Source organism: Ictalurus furcatus, chromosome 29 (genome assembly GCF_023375685.1).
Source record: "Ictalurus furcatus strain D&B chromosome 29, Billie_1.0, whole genome shotgun sequence".
NCBI classification, from domain to species: domain Eukaryota; kingdom Metazoa; phylum Chordata; class Actinopteri; order Siluriformes; family Ictaluridae; genus Ictalurus; species Ictalurus furcatus.
The window spans coordinates 1,679,725-1,702,424 of NC_071283.1; the positions used below are offsets into that span (position 1 = coordinate 1,679,725).

A 22,700-nucleotide genomic window follows, 5' to 3' on the forward strand; every position below is an offset into this window, starting at 1 on the left:
GTGTGTGTGTGTGTGTGTGTGTGTGTGTGTGTGTGCTGAGACAGTGGTCAGGTGATTCCAGAGCTCAGAAATTCCTCACATAGCCACACGGATTGGGCCTGACGCCAGGATTAGACTAGCTTCAGCAGAGCGGGATATGGTTTCCAGACGTTCTCCTAACGTTCCCAAAATGTTCATTCTGTACAAGTCTTTACACAAACATTCAGCTTGCTCCCTGAAAATTCCATAAAAACAGCTCTTCCAACATTCTTGCATTATTCCACAAACGTTCCTCAAGCATTCCCGGACAAATTCCACAAGTGTTCCTTAAATATCCCGTAAGTGATATTCCCCAAAACATCAATTCTAATGTTTTCTTGGCGTTCTCCCGACGTTCCCAAGCTGTTCTTTTAATTGTGTCCAAAAATGCTTTACAAATCATTCCCTAAGCATCATCCTTAAACATGAATGTTCTCTAAAGCCGTTCCCCAAACCGTTCCCCTGTTAGTTCTCCAAATGTTAGTTCTCCAACTAAATCCTTTATAGGTTCCCCGAGCGTTTGAATGCGGCACAGACGTCCTCGTAACGTTCCTGAAATGTTTCTGATTTGTTCCCCCTTTGTTTTTTTTCCACAAACGATCTGTACTTTCTCAATTATTCCTCAATTTATTCACCAGACCAGATGTTCCTAAGTGTACCATAAACATACCGAAAACCTCCTTAAATATAAACATTCCTTCTACTGTTTTCTTCACGTGCTCCTAACATTCCCAAAACATTCCTTAAATACTCTTTCAGTTTTCTCACAAATGGTTTTCTAAACGTTTCCTTGAAAACATTCCCCTAGCATTATCCTGAAGCCTGAAGCGTTTCCTTCAAATGTTCCTCAGCTTGTTCTCCCGATATTCCGATATACTTCCGAAATATTTTTTTTCTGTAAATGGGAACGGTGTCAGAAATGTACCTGAAATCTTTTGAAGTCTTCCTCAGGTCAGATCGCAATTCTCCAAACGTTAGCCGCGTTTCCATCCAAGTTGCGGCTTTAACGTGTATGCGAAAAATTGGAATATCGCATCGATCATTCGCGAATGAAGCACCGTTTTTCCGCCATTTTGACTGTTCTGAGCCAGTTATCTGATCACATGATTTGTTGAGTCACATGATCCATGATTATTGATGCGCATTGAGGAGTGTGTTTCCATCGTAGTTTATGCGTGTAAGTTCGTAGATTTTATTCGCATCTGGTGTTTCCATCCAGCGTTTTTTTTTTTAAATAATACATTTCAATGCGATATCCCAAAATTCGCATGAAAATACTGTACTGTACGTGGATCTAAACAATGCTAGCGTCCCCCAAAATATTAGTTAATGGTTCTTCTAACATTCTCCAAAAACATCCTTCAATCATCCTTTTAAGATTCTCAACGTTCCCTAAATATTCTCCTAACTCACCGCAAACGTTCCTTTAACGTTCTTCCAAATGTTCCTTAAAGACTTTTTCGAACACGGAACCTTTCTCTAAATGCTCTCCCAAGATTTCTTAAAACGTTCTCCAAAGGTTGTCCTCCTAACGTTCTCTACATTGGCTGATGTTTTTTTTTGGGGGGGGGTTTGGCTTCGGCTTCTGGATTCTTCCGTTGTCTCATTCCTTGAGCATGTGAGGAGGATGTCTGGCTCTCTGCTCCAATAACTTTTATCTCTATTTCTCTCTCTCTCTCTCTCTCTCTCTCTCTCTGTCGGCCTTTTTCACCACCACTCCATCAGTATATCTTTCTGTTTGTCTTTTGGTGTATCTTCTTGTTTCCTACCTTTAGAGAACCTGAAGAATGCTAGCTAGCAAAAAAAAAAAGTTTCTGTTTTGTTTTTGGCTTTGGTGGAGAGTGCAAAAGCAACTTCATGTGATCAGGAGCCAGGGGCGGTGACATAACACATTTAGCCGCATCGTTGCAGTCTGTTAGCGCGTCTCCTCTGTGCCGGCGTGCTAATCTGAGAGGCATTGTTGGAGACTCGGAGCCTTCACCCCAAATCAGTTACAGTCATCACACACACACAAACACACAGCGTGTAGACTTTAGCTGTCCCGCCGCTTGCTTGTGTAAGACCGTGTCCTCCGGTCCTCGAGCTTTGTGTCCGTCTCCACTTTCTCCAAAAGACGCCAAAGATATTAAATTCCCAGAGAGTCTGAACTAGGAATTCACAGCATGGACGGAATATCATACCGTGATCATATTGCGATGAACTGTCGTTGTCTTAGGCTTTGTGTTGGATGGAGAAAGTTCGGCAAAGCCAAAATAATCTGCCTAAACGTTCCCGACATTTGTGTCCCAATTATTATCAGTTGTTAAATATTCCTCAATTCATTACCCAGATGTTCCTACATGTTCCTTCAGACATTCCTTCTGACGTTTGCTCTCCTGAAACATTCCCAAACTGTTCCTTTAACGTTCTCCAAAAATGTGTTTCATAAATTCCATTGAAAACTCGCGACTTTTACACGTTCTCACTTCTCGCAATATTCCACGAACGGTTCCTAAAACCTTTCTCACAAACGTTCCTCAAGCAACCTCTAATTTGTAGCCCCAGAGTTCCGTGAACATTCCCCGGTGTTCTGTAAACATACTGAAATTTTCCTTGAATGTTTTTTTTTAACATTCCCACAACATTCCCCAAAACTGATCTTTAAATTTTCTTCAAAAATCTCTTCTATACATCATCAGTATACTTAAGCGCTAACGTTCTCCCGAAGGTTCCTCAAACGTCGCTCGGTTTCGTCTCCTAACGTTCCGCTATCGTTCTTTAAACGCTCCCCAAACATTCACGGAATATTCCACGGAAATCCTACATTCCTCATGCTTCCCGTTGGTTAGTCAGCTAGCTAGCTGTACAAATTGTATTATGGTACGTACGAGTTGTTTGTTACGTAAAAAGCTCGGAGGCAAGTCTGAAATTTAGTTTACATTCGTACCTAATCAGAAAAGGTGCACCATATGACGGTTTATTATCACACACACACACACACACACACACTCGTATCCGCATCACGTTGATGTAGTGACAGGAAGTCGGTGTCACGCTGTCTTTCCGATATTGATTGACGTGTTTGTTTGTGACAGCTCATGGGTTTAGTTTTCTGGGTTTTTTTTTTGTTCCAGTCACCTCTTGCTTTTCAACACTCCGGCCCATTAGCGTCTTTTGTGCTCGCCTCATGTCCCTGTCAACACGTCCTGATATCTCGCGAGCTGCTCAGCAGGTGTGTTCTGCAAATATTTGCACTTGCATTAATAAAGAGCAGCAGCGGCTGGAGACACGAGAGGAAATAAAGGCTTGATAAGAACTGCAGGCGTGCAACGTTTTTGTTAGAATATATGTAACAATATATACACAATATATATTATTCAAATAGTGCAAGATAACGTGAGAACCTTGTGCACCATTTGGGTTTGTTTACTGTTTAAAGACAACTTGCAAATAAAACTTCCTTGTTTGTGGAATCTGTAAAAATCATGTTCCCCTCCCCCACATGGTCACATTTCACCTCGCCCTTCCCCTCACCACACCCACTTACATTTCACCTCCCACTCCACCACACCCAATCACGTTTCACCTCCTACTCCACCACACCCAATCACGTTTTACCTCCCACTCCACCACACCCAATCACGTTTCACCTCCCACTCCACCACACCCAATCACGTTTCACCTCCCACTCCACCACACCCAATCACGTTTCACCTCCCACTCCACCACACCCAATCACGTTTCACCTCCCACTCCACCACACCCAATCACGTTTCACCTCCCACTCCACCACACCCAATCACGTTTCACCTCCCAGTCCAACACACCCAATCACGTTTCACCTCCCACTCCACCACACCCAATCACGTTTCACCTCCCACTCCACCACACCCAATCACGTTTCACCTCCCACTCCACCACACCCAATCACGTTTCACCTCCCACTCCACCACACCCACTCACGTTTCACCTCCCACTCCACCACACCCACTCACGTTTCACCTCCCACTCTACCACACCACACCCACTCACGTTTCACCTCCCAGTCCACCACACCCACTCACGTTTCACCTCCCAGTCCACCACACCCAACCACATTTCACTTCCCACTCCACTCCACCACACCCACTCACTTTTCACCTCCCACTCTACCACACCACACCCAATCACATTTCACCTCCCACTCTACCACACCCAATCACGTTTCACCTCCCACTCTACCACACCACACCCAATCACGTTTCACCTCCCACTCCACCACACCCAATCACGTTTCACCTCCCACTCCACCACACCCAATCACGTTTCACTTCCCCCTCCTGAATTGCTTGAGTTTGCCTCAAGTGCCGATGGTGTTGCACGAGGCTAGTACGTCCTCCACAATCGACCAGCATGGCCACGTTTGTTTTGATCAATAAATGGATCAATAAATCCAAAGCCCCCACCGTTTCTGAGATAATGAGAGAGATTTTGCTTTAGCGACACAATCGGCACTGCAAAAGTGCCGCCTCGAGCTGAACGATAATATTAAGTACCGAATATCGTGATATATTGTAAAAACAAACGATTGCCTCAGGCCTAGTTTCTGTTTTTCTTCTGCGTGACAAGTCGAACCTGGAGGATTAGGAGACGCTCTTAACGTCCTCGTGCTCTAAATCTCACGTCATGCGCTTTGAATTGTTTCTTTTCTAAAAACAGAGCGAGATAAGCAGATTAAAGTCGGAATTCGCGCTGTGCGTCTTCGGTGTGTCTAACACGTCTTTGTTCGTCCCAGCGGTAAACACATCTTCGGTTCCAAATCCGTGTTCCGCCCCGGCTGCTTTTCCCCCATCGCATACCGACGGCGTTGGGTTATATGTTCTGCCTGTGATAAGGCAGAACCCCGGCACTGCCCTGATTTTGTTGTTTTTGTCGTCTTTTTTTGTTTCTCGTTAAAGCACAGGATCTGGGACAGCGAGTGGATTACGATCAATTTAATGCCATTTTTTCCCAGCGGGAGATAAAAGCAGTGGCGGAAGAGAATATCTCTCTTAACGGTTCTATTTTAAGTGTCCTGAGACATAAACGGTGTGTGTGTGTGTGTGTGTGTGTGTGCTGAACCTTTAAAGGAATCCTGTATTTTCCAGACTCTCTGTACTGCATCAGGGAGAATAGCTTTTAAGCTATTTTTCCTATTCTGAGAATTTCACGTTAAATCCGTTGACCTGAAACTCACGTGTAATGGACGTCTAACGGTTGGTCAACATTTGAAACATTTCAATGCACAACAATAGAACGCAAACTCACGTGTACAGCAGTTACGCTGGAGCAGTGAAGCCGAGTGGATGAAGTCTAATCTAACCGAAGCGGTGCTAGTTTCTTTGCTAGCATCTCTTCACACACGTTTTCACTGTTATTAGCGAGAGAGTGATATGTACAGTAATATGTCAAAGCGATGTTTAGTCATTTAAAAGCCTGTTAACATTGTAATAATTCTATATCGAGTAGCCCTGACAATGAGCATGGACCTCAGAACAGAAGCTAGCTACTAGCTAGCATGACTCAGCGAAATCAGTGCAGCTTTACTTAGCTAACAAGCTCTGTATTAAGCTAACGATTGTTAAGGATCTTGTCGTTGTACATACCCAAACGTTAACCTGGACGTCCGCCAGCCAGGAAGTGATGCTTAGCACGATTAGAATTTTGCGAGTAATGTGTGAGAACGTCTTAACAAAGCTGTGTAGGGTTTTTAGCAGTACACTGAAAAGTAGTCCCGGTTACCTTTAGTAACTTTGCTTAAGTTTCTATGCCACTCGTGTATGCTGCTAACCTTAGCATAACCTTAATCCTAACCTTAACGTAGAGTTCAACCTTCTCTGAACGGAATCGTTACACAGATTTAGAGCTTCGTTTACAAACCCCTGGTATAAAGTTTATGAATAATTCAGATTTTTTCATGAATGCGTTATTGAAGGAGTTCGTCAGCTGTCCTTAGACTGCACTTAGGCTTGCATTGTGAGCGAGTTTGACATAAACAGGTTCTGTGTCGTTTTTCTCAACACACACACACACAACAGGTTGAAAAATGCCGGAGTATTCTTTTAATGCAGCGGTTAGGAGGTTAGTGTGTTTGTGTGTGTGTGTGTGTGTGTGTGTGTGCCCTGGAGGGATTTCTCTTTCTGGATTCAGTATGATGGTCCTCAGGGATGAAACGATGCACACACACACACACACACACACACACACACACGCACGCACACACATTCCACTGTGCTGCATACCACTGTGGGTACCTCACAGACAGGAGAGCAGCCAGACAAACTCCTCCACCCTTCCCCCGTCTCTCTCTGTCTGTCTGTCTGTCTGTCTTTCTCTCTCTTTCTCTCTTTCTCCCTTTCTTTTTTTGTCTGTCTCACAGTTTTATTCCTCCATTTTCCTCTCTCACATTTCCCTCTCTCCCTACTTCATTTCCTCGCCAGTCTAGTCATCTGTCTCTCTCTCTCTCTCTCTCTCTCTCTCATTCTCTCTCTCTCTCTCTCTGTCTATCTCTCTCTGTCTATCTCTGCTGCCAAGCTACTTTTATCTGCTGTCATCACATCCAGCCAGCTAATATGGGCTTCCCTTATTGAGAGCACTGGATCCAATATGGCCGCCCACAGGGGAGGGGGGGTTTGTGACTGCATGGCTTGATGGTATGTTGTTCAGCCCCTCAGAGCCGAGTGGAGTGAACGAAGGAGGGACGTTTTGTCTTCTTCTGGCACTTTATAAAAACAGGCCAGCTCTACCGGGATACTAGTTTGTGCCACACACACACACACACACTTTCTCTATCTCTCTCTCTCTCTCTCTCTCAGTGGTCTACGCTCTAGCACCTCTCTGATGTCCCTGCATATTATTTTCCCTCACAGCACAGCCACAGTCATTTGTACAATCTAATAAAGCATTTCGCACTGCGCTAGTTTCTTCCATGTTAGTTTTTTTTGTAATATCTCCCTACTAGCTACGTAGCATCTCTGCTAACGCCCATATAAGTACAGCGTCACTTATGACTATTACTGCATACTGAAAAAGCTACGAATATTGCCGCAGTGCTTATTGTGTTATCGTGTCTCCACGCGCCTGCTTTTGTTTTGTTTTGCCCTGTTCGTGACCAGGTTACACCGTCAGCTCTCGGATAATTACGCCACCATCTCCGCTTTGACATTTAACTCCGTTCGGCTGATTTTATAACCGTTAACGAAACACAGCCTTTTACGTTAATGTAGGCGAGCGACTTTTGGTATTTAGAGAAAGACGATGTCAATCCGTAACATTTTCCCAGCGCTACCGACCCAAGCGCTCATCTCGGGGTTAGACCGGATTTGAAATATCAAAGCGCTTTATTCGCTTGACTTAGCAGCAATGCTAAAAAAAAAAATGTTAAAGTCTGATTGATTCAGTCTGATTAGCAAGGCCTAAACGCTGCTTCTATTTTAGGGTTGAATGATACGGACTAAATATCATACTGATATTAATTTGCGACATGTTGTGTGTGCGGTACGCATAGCGGTTATTACAATCTCATTGGTGAAGCCTCGATGTTAATGGGGAATGTCTGTTGTTTGAACCTCAGCGGTTTGCATTCAGAGTGAATGAACTCATCTCGCACAATATGCGAAGGCTAATCATTATAAAAAATGACCGTCTACGTTAATAGTCAGACTGTAGCCACACAATATATCGTTGGCGCAATCCTGGGGTACTTTAACAATCCAGATTTTCAGCTTCACGCTAGCTAGCTAGCATAACGTCCATTTTAGTGTAGCAGCTAGAATCGCTTTACAGCGCCTGCGTTATATTATCAGCCATTTTGTTCATTTTAACAAGTAGGAAGTGCTTTGTGGTGTAGTGCTCATCACCTGAATAGGCATTAGCACAACAAAAACCTAGCTAGTACTGAAGCATAGAAATGAGGCTAATAATACTATTACAGTAACAATAAGAGTCTTGTGTAGCTTTCAGAGATGCGTTGAAATTGAAAATGGCAGCACTTCCGCAAAGGGCGATGTTGTAAAATGATTCCTAACCTAAGCAATATCAAAGACATGCAGCTAGCTAGCAAGAAAGTATACAAACTAGCACAACATAACTAGAACACATATGAGTATGAGGCAGTAAATCTCGCTCGTGTTCCTCCCGCCAGGTCCTCATCAAAGTGATCGACACCAACAACCACCGGCCGCAGTTCTCCCAGCCACGGTACGAGGTGAGCGTGCCCGAGGACGCGGCGCCCGACACCGAGGTGCTACGCCTGAGCGCCACCGATCAGGACGAGAAGAACAAACTGACGTTCACGTTGCTGAGCAGCACCGACCCGTTCAGCCTGCGCAAGTTCCGCCTGGACCCGGGAACCGGAGCGCTGTACACAGCCGAGGCTCTCGACCACGAGGCCATGCGCCAGCACACGCTCACCGTCATGGTATGACCTCGTCTTTGTGTGTGTGTGTGTGTGTGTGTGGAGAAATGAGAAAACGAGATTACGTAGCTGTGTGCGTACTTACGGGAAAGATTTATGAGCGAAATAGAACTTATAGAAAGAAAAACAGCGAAGACGAAGAACGTTTTATTTTTCTCAGTTAATACGATGCCTGGCGTTGCAAATGCGCTGGATTTAATCATGAAATGTGAGTGCTTTTTTTTTTGCACGGGGGTTAAATTAGAGACGTATGAGGCTATTACAGTGAAACGAACTCGCAGACGGTTTGTGGTCCAGAAGTTCTGATTGATTTTGTTTGTTCTTAATTAGTTCAATTTGTTTCTTGTATTTGGGAAGCTGTAGATGTGTGTGTGTGTGTGTGTGTGTGTGTGTGTGTGTGTGTGTATCATGTGGCGGTGTTTATTTAGTTATTTAGTTGAATTGATTTGTCGTCATTATTTGAGATGTCGAGTCAGTCGTGCGTCACCTCACCTGATGTTCTCTCTGGGTTTGTTTGTCGCTCTGTTCGCAAGCCATCCGTGCATGTCTCTGAGAAATAATTGTAAAAAAAAAAAACAACAACATTTTGTTTTTAAAACGCTTTATGTTCTCAGGAGTGTTTGATGGGTTTGTTAACTACGTTAACTACATTATGATGAAGAAACAAAATGGCCGTCCGCACGTTTTGAACCTCTCTTCCTTAACTTTCTAAGGTGCGAGACCAGGACATCCCAGTGAAGCGGAACCTGGTGCGAGTGATCGTCAGAGTGGAGGACGCTAATGACAACGCGCCGTGGTTTTTCGGAGCGCCGTATGTGGCGCGCGTGTTCGAGTCGGCCGCTGTCGGCTCGTCCGTGCTGCAGGTCGCCGCTTTGGATAAGGACAAAGGACGGAACGCTGAGATCGTCTACAGTATCGAATCAGGTGATTATTAGTTGTTTTTTTTCAAGTGAAAAGCATCACTTAATGTCAACTTTTTATTATTATTATTATGATTATTATTATTATTATGCATACTGCACAAGAAAATTATATCAGAGACCTTCAGTGCTACATCACAAAAGTTATGGGGGCGACGGTGGCTTAGTGGTTAGCACGTTTACCTCACACTTTCAGGGTTGGGATTTTTAGTCCCGCCTCCGACCCTGTGCGGAGTTTGCATGTTCTTCCTGTGCTTCAGGGGTTTCCTCGAGATCGTCAGGTTGCAAGTTCAAATCCCTGGCCTTCAGTAAAACCTCTGAACGTTTTCCGGGGACCAACCATTCCGAGCCCTCAGTGCACATCTTCCTTTATTGTCGAGATATAAGACGAATCAGTTTCCCACTCGGAGATAAAAGTTCATCAAATTAAATGAAAGCTAAACGGCCACAGGAGTCCAGAAGCTGCAGCGATTTCTCTCTTGCTGCTTTTGCGAAGCCGTAGAACAGAGGAATAAAAGACCTACGGAGCTAAAAGAGCTGGCTATGGAGCCACGCAGTTATTTTTCAGTAGTAATCACTTTAAATCCAAACCATTATAACGATAGCCATTAATTATAAATCGGCCTTGCGTACGCGCTCTCGGTTTTTCTAGCGATTGTCTGACGAAATATTAAAGCACCAACCCTTTCTCTCGTGACTTTGGCGAATGTCTCCTTACACGGTTTCGATTCGTGCGGAGCCCAAGAAGCCGTTTTATAGCGATCACGGGTTCTGTAAATCGACGACTAACCCAAACATCTTTCGAGTGGAATAAATGGTCCTGAAGATGTTTTGAGAAAGCACGAGAACATTGGTTCTCTTTTACATCGAAGAACAAAGGTGTTGTGTGTTACATGACGCGGTAAACAGTTACTGGAATGGAAAAATCCTGGTTTTGATCGTCAGCTTCTTGCAGGTTATAAGCACTGTTTACCTTCAAACAGGTGGAATCGTTTGAAATTCTTTGTCGAAGAGAACGTTGGGTTTATGTCCTGGCAGCTTGTGTTTATGGGCTTTAAAATTTGAAACGGTTCGGAGTGCATGAGGTGACGTGCTTTGACAGACCCCGAGCGGCAGGCAGAGCATTCCTGTCATGTTGCCCACGTTTTCCTTTGTGTCTCTGTCCATAAAGAGCAGAGAACCAGCGAGAGATGAGAGTGGGAGAGTTTACGTGTCCCGTCCAGAGGTCTCCAACCCACCAGGCTCTCAATCTGAGAAAGTGAGAAGACGTCATGTAGAGAGACGGAGTAAAAAAAAACCCGAAGAGGCGGGAGGGAAGAAAGCCGAGTGACCAAGCGAAGGATACAAAACGAGGGATAGCAGAGAGGGGAGACAGAAAGGAAAAAAAAGACAGCGACAAATTAAAGAGGATTGTGAAGCATGCAGTAGGCTGGTGGTTTCCTCCCTTTTCATTTCCCATTATTGTTGTCTTAATAAATAGCCAGTGTTTGGACAGCAGAGCGGGGATGTTTCTCTGGGATGTCGAGAATGCACATTTTTGAAGCGTCGCGCATGACTTAATCTAACTGGAGCGTAAAGTCCAGAGAGTCAGCGCTACTCATAAACCACCACATAGACCCTTGTGTGTCATGGAAAGTGAAAATGCTTTATTTTAATCTGATTTGTTTTAACGTAGCGCTGAAGGTCAGCTAAATATTCATCTGTTGTCAATAAAAAAATATTAAGAGACCACTTTTGCGAAAAGGAAATCGCCAAGAAAAAAAGACCTATCTGATGATACAACGCATCCGAAGTTTTATTTAAATGTCACATTTTCAACCTCAGTCATATTCAATGGGACACGAATTATGGTAAAAGAAAACAAACAAACAAAAAAAACAACAACTGATGCTTGTGAGGGTGTTCGATAATGCATGACATGTCATTAATATTCCCATTGAGTTTATTTAAATGCGTAGTCAAGAGTCACAAAATATATAAAGGTACAGTTTAGTTGCCTGAAAGAATAAAAGAAATCAATACTTTAGCCAAGCATGGTAATATACAGCTTCTGTTTTATTGCCTCTCTTCTGCAGGAAACGTAGCTAATTCATTTGCCATCGATCCTGTCCTCGGGACCATCGCTGTGGCGAAAGAGCTGGACCAAAGCAACAACAATCACTTTGAGCTTACGGTGAAAGCTACAGATAGAGGAAGTCCACCCCTTAGCGCTACAGCGACTGTTGACGTCGCGGTTACTGTCTCGGACAACGCTGTGCCTAAATTCTCTGAGAAAGAGTTTTCTGCTGAGATCAGTGAAACTGCGCTTCCTGGAACTTTCGTAAGTCTGGTTACAGCCACCAGCCAATCGTCAGTCTTCTACCAGATCAAGGAAGGAAATGTGAATGGGGCGTTTGACGTTAATCCCAACTCTGGAGTCGTTGTGACTCAAAAGGCTCTGGATTACGAAAGCATTCCGTCCTACACACTAACCATTCAGGGTTCCAACATGGCTGGCCAAGCTAGCAATGCTACACTTCTGATTCACCTGAAGGATGAAAACGATAACGTGCCAGTTTTCATCCAGGAGGAGTTTACCGGGATAGTTAGTGAGTCCTCTCCTGTGAACAGTGTGGTCCTCACTAAAGACAGCACTCCTTTAGTCATCCGTGCTTTAGACATGGACCGGGATGCAAATGCTAGGCTAGTCTACCAAATTGTGGAACCGTTTGCCCACAATTACTTTGCCATTGATTCTAGCACCGGAGCGATAAGAACCACAACCGAGTTGGATTATGAACGAAAATCTGTTTTCAGATTCACAGTTCAAGTACACGACATGGGAATCCCACGTCACTTTGCCGAGAAGGCTGCCAACGTGACCATCGAAGTCGTAGACGTCAATGACTGTCCACCAGAGTTTAGCCAGGACATATATGAGGCGACAGTTCTAGTGCCAACTTATAAAGGTGTGAAAGTCATCACAGTGAACGCGACTGATGCCGACTCGGGACCGAACGCTAGACTCCTCTACTCGATTGCAGAGGGCAACATCGGAGACAAGTTCAGAATGGACCCACTCACAGGGGTCGTTACTATTCAAAATGTCACCCAGTTGAGAAGTAGGTACGAGCTGAAGGCTAGGGTGTCTGATGGCAGGTTTTCCAAAATGGCGTCAGTGAAGATCAGCATTCGAGAGAATAAAGCAAGCAGTCTGAAGTTCACTCAGAACTCCTACAAGGCTTTTGTACAGGAGAACTCCTTGGAAAAGAAAACTCTGGCTGTCATTGCTGCTGTAGGAAACCAAGTGAACGATCCTCTGTTTTATGCCATTTTAAACCCGGATAAAAGGTTTGAGATCAGCCGTACCTCTGGGGTTCTCTCGTCAACTGGCATACCCTTTGACCGTGAGGAGCAGGACGCTTATGACATTGTAGTAGAAGTGACCAGAGCGGACAAGTCGTCCGACATGGCTCACGTTCCTGTAAGAGTAACCGTCGAAGACGTCAATGACAACCCACCCATGTTTGTCAACCTGCCTTACCACGCACTGGTTCAGAAGGATGCCGAGGTGGGCCAAGTTATTAGACAAGTGACTGCCATGGATTTGGACACAGAAAATAACGCCGACGTAAGATACCGTCTACAGGAACTAAACGAATACATCCAGATAAGTGCTAGAGGTGAACTTTCACTGAGAAAGTCCTTCGAGATGGACTCAATGGACTCAGAGTTTATGGTCACGGTTGTGGCTACAGATGGCGGCGAACCACCATTGTCAGCAACCGTTGAAGTGCCTATAACTGTAGTGGATAAAGCCATACCAGTGTTTGAAAAACCTTTTTACAGTCTAGAGATCCCTGAGAATGTACAGCTACACATTCCCATTATCCATGTACAGGCTAGTCATTCAGAAGGGCCAAGGGTAGTGTACACCATCACAGAGGGCGATCCTTACAATCAGTTCTACATCAACTTCAACACAGGAGTTATTCAAGTGGTTCAGCTTCTTGATTTCGAGACACATCCTGCTTATAAGTTAAGTGTAAGAGCCACAGATTCGTTGACTGGTGCCAAGGCTGACGTATTTGTTGACATAATCTTAGAGGATGTGAATGACAACCCACCTGTGTTCCTAGCCAAGTCTTATAACGCTAGCCTTTCCGAAGCCTCCGTCATCGGCACTGCGGTAGTGCAGGTATCCGCCATTGACTCCGACACAGGTAACAACAAACTTCTGTTCTACCAAATCGCCAACAATGATGAAAACTCTGAATATTTTACTATCGATCGTGACACTGGTACGATCTGGACCGCACGCATGCTAGACCATGAGGAGAAAACGCAACACAAGCTAACAGTCAGAGCTGTCGACGGAGGAGTTCCAGCGCTTTCCAGTGAAGTCACTGTGATGATTGATGTAATAGATCTTAACGACAATGCTCCTGTGTTCTCCCAGAAGATTTATGAAGCGTCCGTCAGCGAGCTGGCTCCCCGTGGCCATTTCGTGACACAGGTTCAGGCTTCGGATGCTGACAGCTCTGATAGTGCAAAACTCGAGTTTTCAATCTTGTCAGGAAACGAGGAGCAGAACTTTGTCATAGACATAAAATCTGGAGCAGTTGTGATTTCCAATCACAGGAAGCCGCACATGGAGCCCCTGTATAGCCTTAACGTTTCTGTGTCCGACGGCGTATTCAGGAACTCTGCTCTTGTGAAAATTACCGTCAACGGTGCGAACTTCCACGGTCCTTCCTTCCCTCAAGTCGACTACATAGTCGAGCTTCTAGAAAACTCTGCAGTCGGAACATTAGTGGCAGAGGCTCCGGCGTCGGACGAAGACGCGGGTACGTACGGACGAGTCACGTACCACATTGTCAATGATGTCGCTAGAGACAAATTTTCTGTGAATGAAGATGGTGAAATTTTTACCTTGGAGAGCCTTGATCGCGAGAATGCTTTGGAGAAAATCATTCAGGTCTCGCTGATGGCAAAAGATGGTGGCGGGAAAGTAGGATTCTGCACCATCAACGTGATCCTGACCGACATTAACGATAATTCCCCGCAGTTTAGAGCTGCAGAGTACAAAGTCAACATAGGATCAGATGTTCCTCGAGGAACAACGGTGGTTAAAATTGCCGCTTCTGACATGGACGAAGGCAGCAATGCTGACATAACCTACACTATCGAAGCTGACACAGAAAACGTATCTGAGAACTTTGAGATCCACCCACTCAGTGGCATCATCGTGACGAAAGAGAGTCTCATTGGATTAGAAAATGAGCTCTATGCTTTCCTTGTACGTGCAAGGGATGGTGGTAACCCTTCAAGATCCTCTGTTGTCCCTGTCTATGTTAGAGTACTTGCCCCAGAGGTCAAAGTGCCAAAGTTTGTAGAACCATACTATAGGTTTGCCATTGAAGAAGATCGTCCCCTAGGGTCACAAATTGATATGATTCAGGCAGAGAGCGGCCAGCCAGTGTTCTACAGTCTAGTAAAGGGTAATACCCTAGAGAGCAACAAAGATGAGGTTTTTGAGATTGACCGTGACACAGGCGCGCTGAAGCTGGTGAAGAAACTGGACCATGAGAGCACCAAGTGGTATCAGTTCACTCTCCAAGCGCACAGTGACCATGAAGGGAATGAAATCATCTCTTCTGTGGATGTTAACATCCAGGTCAAGGACGTAAATGATAACAGTCCGTTCTTTGAGTCAGACCCTTATGAAGCTGTCGTGGTTGAGAATCTCCCTGGAGGCACCTCGGTGATACAGGTGAAAGCAATGGATCTGGACTCAAGCACCAATGGGCAGGTGAGCTACAGTCTGGATCCCGTCCAGGACACAGAGGTCATAACAGAACTGTTTGCTGTCGATAGCGAAACAGGCTGGGTGACCACACTGAAGGAGCTGGACCGCGAGCAGAGAGACAAGTACACCGTTTCAGTCCTGGCCACTGACCGTGGAGACAAGGTTCAACTTACAGTGAGCACCAAAGTGGAAGTAACGGTAGCCGACGTGAACGACAACCCGCCCAGATTCACAGCAGAGATCTACAAAGGCACAGTGAGCGAAGACGACCCCCCTGGTGGAGTGATCGCCATCCTCAGCACAACCGACACAGACTCCGAGGACATCAACAAACAAGTCGAATACTTCGTTACAGGTATGCAAAAGTCCTAAAGCACGGCTAGACGCCATTTCCTTTGTTGGTATCTAAACATTTCCGGTTGTCTGTCAACCTACTGAAACCGCTAATTCAGAATATTGCTAATCTACAAGCACTCAATTATCCTGCACTAATAACAGCTCATCACTGCCGAGCCACTTAAAACCAGCCAGTATAAAGATACCATCTGCTTGCTCAAACATTCTCCTCATTCGATCTGTAAACAAGTTTCAAATTACAAGCCGAAATATTTAGGTCAATAGAAAAAGTCCTGCTTGTGTAATTATTCCAGTAACTCTTCGGGAATTGGCTGGGGAAATGGGCATGCTCTGGTGTTAATTAGCTCGTGTGAAAAACTCTGCCAAGCTGAATGTCTCAAGATCTTAGAAATGAGGTCATGATGAGGGTTCTGCTTACTCCTTGGCAACCCTAACTCCTTTGTTACGGTCCTCTTTGCAGGACCTCGGATTATGATTGAGATACAAATCTTGCAAAAGTGCACTGGTGATATATATATATATATATATATATATATATATATATATAGTTTTTTTAAGTGTTTTTTTTTTTTTGTTAGCATGCTTTCGCAACTATTGTCCCAATTGTTGAGTTCAAGCCAGGGCAAGATAGATACTTTTGGTTTGATTTGGTAATGCACGAAGTCTTCCTCATAAAACTTTTTCATTCATTGGTCGAAACTATGCCCATGGAGAAAGATAAACAAACCTTTGCCAAGGGTGTGTAGAAATCACAGAAATGATCCCAGCGCGGAGAACCGGCGCTAAACGAGCAATTAGATCATTATATAAACAGGACGTTTAACACGTTGTTAATGTGTGTCGCATGCAGTGTTTCTTTTCACTTCACATCTTCAGATGTCTTCATTTTAGAGGTTGCAGAAATATTACTGGCTGATGTGTTCAATATGTTGATGACTTGTTTTCGATGGCTGTTTGAAGGTGGTGACCCCCTGGGGCAGTTTGGTGTAGAGCACACACAGGGCGAGTGGAAGGTGTTGGTGCGAAAGCCGTTAGACAGGGAGGAGACGGACAATTACCACCTCAACATCACGGCGACAGACGGCACCTTCACCGCCCGGGCAGTGGTGGAGGTCAAAGTGTTGGACGCCAATGACAATGGTCCTGTTTGTGAGAAGGTAAGATGGTGATGCAAGCATGTAGGTCATTCTGTGAAGTCAAGGTGTCTGGGCGTCAAGGTGGTGGCTTTTCCAAGGTGTTTCATCGGTTCTAGACTCTTGGAGTCGAGTAGGTACGGTTCGGAGCTTTGTTTCGTATCGATTCGTGCCACTTGTTGCCTTTTTAAAGGTTCAGTCTGATTTTTTAAGAACTGTTGAGAAGCTAGTAACAGTAGCCTGTAAACAGACAAGTGCCTACTGTCAGGTAAATTGGAAGAAAGTTCGTCCACTTCATGCAAATTTAAAAGTAAACAAGGATTTGTTAGACAGCTAGAGAACAAGCTGAGAGAGACAGAATGGATTTCACTTGAGCTGTGATTTTGGAAAGGTGCTTGTGTGAAACGTCGCTCCAAAAAGACAAAAAGCATCCTTCTGCACCGCTGAGAGCTCTGAGAGTCGTTTTTCAGGTGGTAATACGCCCCAGTTGTGTTTCAATTGCTCCCTGCTTTGTTTTTGTTTTGTTTTTTTGTTTTCCACAGTGGGACTGTTTCAAATATGCTCTCCTCTCTTTCTCTCGCTTGCTCTCTCTTTTTCTCTCGCTCTCTCCCTCGCTCTCTCTCTCTCTCTCTCTCTATATATATATATATATCGCTCTCAAGCTCTCTCTCTATATATATATATATATATCGCTCTCTCTCACTCTCTCTCTAGCTCTCTCTCTCTCTATCTCTCTCTCTCTCTCTCTCTCTCTCTCTATATATATATATTGCTCTCTTGCGCGCTCTCTCTCTATCTCTCTCTCGCTCTCTCTATCTCTCTCTCTCTATATATACATATATATATATTTGTCGCTCTCTCTCACTCTCTCTCTCTCTCTCTCTCTATATATATATATATATATATATATATATATGTCGCCTCTCTCTCTCACTCTCTCTATATCTAATCTGCTCCAGTTTTCTTGCTTTATTATTTTTCTGTCCACCCACACGTATTTTGTTCGTTGTTTTGTTCTGTATCGTAATACTTCGTCCTCATTACCTGCCTCTGTCTCCAGTCTCTGTACACGGTGCGAGTCCCGGAGGACGCCGTAGCCGGACGTTACGTCCTCCAGGTCTCCGCCACGGACGCCGACATCCGCTCCAACGCTCACATCAACTACCAGCTCTCAGGAGCCGGAGCCGAACACTTCAGCATCGACCCTGAGACAGGTACAGAGTGAGTGTGTGTGTGTGTGTGTATGTGTGTACAGGATACACGTGTTTTTGTGGTTTCATTGTACCAGCATTTGTAATCATGTCAGTATATGCAACCAAGTGTCAGGGGGTTGTGTGTGTGTGTGTATGTGCGCGCGCACGGTTTACTATCAGTGTCATGGCTCGTATGGAAGCTGATGCTTGGCCTTGTTTTGACAGACTCGGTGCTCCCAAAGCTCTTCTCACACACAGACACACACACACACACACACACACACAAACTAGACTCCTTGCATTAGTCCTGTGTGTAGTTTCACTCCAGACTTTAACCATGTAGACAATGGAAAAGGAAAATGAATCACACACACCCACACACCCACACACACACACGCACACACACACACACACAAAAGCCCTGCAAGTAATTTAAGATGCATTATTGAAAAAGCGAGGCTATTTAGTTGTCTGACGGTGCTTATTAACTCCAACTCCAAATCTCTCTCTCTCTCTCTCTCTCTCTCTCTCTCTCTTTCTTTGTGAATTAAATATTACACACAGCCAGAAGGCAAGCAGTGTACTGTGTGTGTGTGTGTGTGTGTGTGTGTGTGTGTGTGTTTGAGCATGTGTGTTAGCATCTCATCACGCCGCTACAACACAAAGCCTATTGTGAAGGTGCTAGTCAGCAGCTGCAAGCAAGAACGTTGCGTGTTTGTGTGTGTGTGTGTGTGTGTGTGTGTGTGTGTGTGTGTGTGTTTATATGTTGGCACACACACAGACTGCTGGTGTTGGGTGTGGGATTAACGTATCTGCAGGGTTTTCTCCTCGTTTTTCCCCGCTTTTGTTCAGTCACGGAAAAGAAAAGACGCTTTGTTGAAGGTTAGCGATGCCAAGAGTCCCGCAGAGAGACACGTCTCCTAGAGCGCTCTCTCTTTCTCCCTCTCTCTCTCTCTCTCTCTCTCTCTCTTTCCTCAAGTGCTCAAGTGAAGTTAGTAAAAAGATTTCTTTCCTTCTCAAGCACTTCTTCCCTCCTCAGTCACTTCTTTCTCTACCTTCGTCCTCCACTTTCTCTCTCTCTCTCTCTCTCTCTCTCTCACTCTGTTCTTTAATTATTTACTTTTCTCATCATCTGACAGTCATTAGCTGCGAGGAGCAGTGTGTTTTGTTTTGTTTTTTCTTTCCCTCTCGTCGTGTGAGAGGGTTCTCTGAGTGAAGGGGTAATCATCCTCCTCTCTGTGCCCAGCCGAACAGCCACACTGCCCCCTACAGGCCACAGCGGGGTTCAGTGGAGGAAGTGGATCCCATCAGGCTGTGCGTTACAGCCCGAGTCTTTTAGTGTTTAGATGATCAGGGTGATATTCCAAGGGCTTCACACACACATGCACACACCACACACACCAAACACACCACACACACACACTGTCTCTCATCATTTCTCAATCTTTTCTAATCTATTCTTTCTTTCTTTCCCTCCTTCACCGCTCTGTTTCCCTTCTACCCCACTTCTCTCTGTCTCCTCTTTTTTCCCGGCCTTTAATTATTTCCTGTTTTTTTTTATTCGTTAAACAGATTCCACACGTCACACGTTAAGCACACGTTCACATGTTTGTTTGTGTGGATGTTTTTATTTGTCTGAGAGAAGAAGGAAGAAGGTGTGAAGTGTTTAATAAAGCTTCCTGAAAGTGCCTTCGGGTCGTTAAAGCTTCTTATCTTCTGCATCTGGGGGATGAGCTGAACGTTCTGACACTGTGTGTGTGTGTGTGTGTGTGTGTTCTCTCAGGAGAGCTGAAGACCTTCAGCGCGCTGGACTATGAGGAGGCCGCGGTGCACAGGATGAAGGTCCGCGCGGTGGACGGAGGAGGCCGTTACTGCGAGGCCGACGTTGAGGTCGCGGTGGAGGACGTGAACGATAATGCGCCACGCTTCGCCGCCGACCCCTTCGCCATCACCGTGTTCGAGAACACCGAGATACACACACCTGTCGCGCGGCTGCAGGCCACGGACCTCGACACCGGTGAGACGAATATCCCGTGCTTGTTTCCTTTTCTGAACGTGATTTGCATATTTACAATTAACACGTGATCTTTAATGGCATCCGAGATTTATTTTATAAAGCGTTTGTTTGAGTTGTTTTCATCGGCTCCTTGCTGACGGCGGCGTAGCGGGATTTAACCCTCGCCCGAAGAGAGCGATGCGGCGGCGCGTTCGTCCTTTAAATGAGGTTTCGGCTTTGTTTTCAAGAAGCGAAAAGAAATCGTGATGTCATTTCCTGCCGGTAAGGCCGTAGGGACGAGGAGACGACATGATCGCTCATAATTAGTGAACGCACCCTGATGAAGTGGGCCATGTTTAAGCGGGACGGGGAAATATATTTGGCGATCGGTGAAAGGGGAAAACTTTTGTCCTGCTTCAAAGTGCAGACTTCAAAGAGCAGATGGAGTTAAAGCAGAGTTCAAAGATGAAAGCTGGGTACAAAGATATGTGTGTGTGTGTGTGAGAGAGAGAGAGAGAGAGAGAGAGAGATAAGTGTTTAATGTCTGAACATGTACGCCCTTGACTCTGTTTGCCGATTGTGTGTCTCTCTCGCTCTCTCTCTCTCTATCTCTCCCACTCACTTTCTCTCTCCCTCTGTCGTTCTCTCTCTCTCTGTCTCTCTCCCTCTCTCTCTCTCTCTCTCTGTCGTTCTCTCTCTCTCTCTCTCTCTGTCTCTCTCTCTCTCTCTCTGTCGTTCTCTCTCTCTCTCTCTGTCTCTCTCCCTCTCTCTCTCTCTCTCTCTGTCGTTCTCTCTCTCTCTGTCGTTCTCTCTCTGTCGTTCTCTCTCTCTCTCTCTCTGTCTCTCTCCCTCTCTCTCGCTCTCTCTCTGTCGTTCTCTCTCTCTCTCTCTCTCTCTCTCTGTCTCTCTCCCTCTCTCTCGCTCTCTCTCTGTCGTTCTCTCCCCCTCTCTCTCTCTCTCTCTCTCTCTCTCTGTCTCTCTCCCTCTCTCTCTCTCTCTCTCTGTCTCTCTCCCTCTCTCTCGCTCTCTCTCTGTCGTTCTCTCTCCCTCTCTCTCTCTCTCTGTCTCTCTCTCTCTCTCTCTCTCTCTGTCTCTCTCCCTCTCTCTCTCTCTCTCTGTCGTTCTCTCTCTCTCTCTGTCTCTCTCCCTCTCTCTCTCTGTCGTTCTCTCTCTCTCTCTGTCTCTCTCCCTCTCTCTCTCTCTCTCTGTCGTTCTCTCTCTCTCTCTCTCTGTCTCTCTCCCTCTCTCTCGCTCTCTCTCTGTCGTTCTCTCTCCCTCTCTCTCTCTCTCTGTCTCTCTCCCTCTCTCTCTCTCTCTCTCTCTGTCTCTCTCCCTCTCTCTCGCTCTCTCTCTGTCGTTCTCTCTCCCTCTCTCTCTCTCTCTCTCTCTCTCTCTCTCTCTCTCTCTCTCTGTCTCTCTCCCTCTCTCTCTCTCTCTCTCTGTCGTTCTCTCTCTCTCTCTGTCTCTCTCCCTCTCTCTCTCTCTGTCGTTCTCTCTCTCTCTCTGTCTCTCTCCCTCTCTCTCTCTCTCTCTGTCGTTCTCTCTCTCTCTGTCTCTCTCTCTCTCTCTGTCGTTCTCTCTCTCTGTCTCTCTCTCTCTTGCTCTCTCTCTCTGTCTCTCTCTGTCTCTCTCTCTCTCACTCACTCTCTCTGTCTGTCTCTCTTTCTATGTCTCTCTCTCTCTGTCTCTCTCCCTCTCTCTCTCTCTCTCTCTGTCGTTCTCTCTCTCTCTGTCGTTCTCTCTCTCTCTCTGTCGTTCTCTCTCTCTCTCTCTCTCTCTCTGTCTCTCTCCCTCTCTCTCTCTCTCTCTGTCGTTCTCTCTCTCTCTCTGTCGTTCTCTCTCTCTCTCTCTCTCTCTCTGTCTCTCTCCCTCTCTCTCGCTCTCTCTCTGTCGTTCTCTCTCCCTCTCTCTCTCTCTCTCTCTCTCTCTCTCTCTCTCTGTCTCTCTCCCTCTCTCTCGCTCTCTCTCTGTCGTTCTCTCTCTCTCTCTCTCTCTCTCTCTCTCTCTGTCTCTCTCCCTCTCTCTCGCTCTCTCTCTGTCGTTCTCTCTCCCTCTCTCTCTCTCTCTCTCTGTCGTTCTCTCTCTCTCTCTGTCTCTCTCCCTCTCTCTCTCTCTCTGTCGTTCTCTCTCCCTCTCTCTCTCTCTCTCTCTCTCTGTCGTTCTCTCTCTCTCTCTGTCTCTCTCCCTCTCTCTCTCTCTCTCTCTCTCTGTCGTTCTCTCTCTCTCTGTCGTTCTCTCTCTCTGTCTCTCTCTCTCTTGCTCTCTCTCTGTCTCTCTCTGTCTCTCTCTCTCTCACTCACTCTCTCTGTCTGTCTCTCTCTCTCACTCTCTCTCTCACTCTCTGTCTCTCTATCTCACTCGCTCTATCTCTCTCTCACTCGCTCTATGTCTGTCTCTGTCTCTCTTTCACTCTGTCTCTCTCTCTGTCTCTCTCTCTCACTTGCTCTCTCTCTGTCTCTCTGTCTACCTCTCTCTCTCTCTCTCGCCCTCTCTCTCTGCCCCCCCACCCCCCGCACTATGAGATCCTCTTTCTCTTCTTCTCTTTCAGCGTCCTTTGTTCACGTCGGTTCCGTCCTAAATGTCATCCTGTTTTTCAGCAGCTCTGAATTCCAGGCAGTGTTTGAGGCGCCCGTGCCCACGCAAAACCGCTTTCTCTCCTTCTCTTCTTCCATCGCAGACCTTTTTTATTATCGAGAAATACAGCTGTTACACGTCGCGCGTATGTGTACGCTGTCTCGTGTCGCACGTCAGGGCGTGTGTGTTTAAAGCGTCCGGCGATTCTGCGATTCTGCGTTGCGAATCAGGGATGCCATTTTGTAAAATAAATAAATAATAAATAATAATAAAAGATCTTACAGCTTTGCTCTGAGACAGAAGACTCC

General features: G+C 45.7%; 1 protein-coding gene across 2 annotated transcripts in view; it reads left to right on the forward strand.

Moving 5' to 3' along the window:
• The window catches only part of fat1a (FAT atypical cadherin 1a), a 77,995-nt gene that overhangs the window by 40,852 nt on the left and 14,443 nt on the right, over window positions 1-22,700 (forward strand). For both annotated transcript variants that reach the window (XM_053619546.1, XM_053619545.1), the window contains exons 8-13: window positions 8,159-8,434; window positions 9,145-9,355; window positions 11,427-15,494; window positions 16,457-16,653; window positions 17,690-17,843; window positions 19,606-19,839. In XM_053619546.1, the coding sequence (XP_053475521.1) occupies window positions 8,159-8,434; window positions 9,145-9,355; window positions 11,427-15,494; window positions 16,457-16,653; window positions 17,690-17,843; window positions 19,606-19,839 (5,140 nt within the window). The remainder of the gene's footprint in view (window positions 1-8,158; window positions 8,435-9,144; window positions 9,356-11,426; window positions 15,495-16,456; window positions 16,654-17,689; window positions 17,844-19,605; window positions 19,840-22,700) is intronic.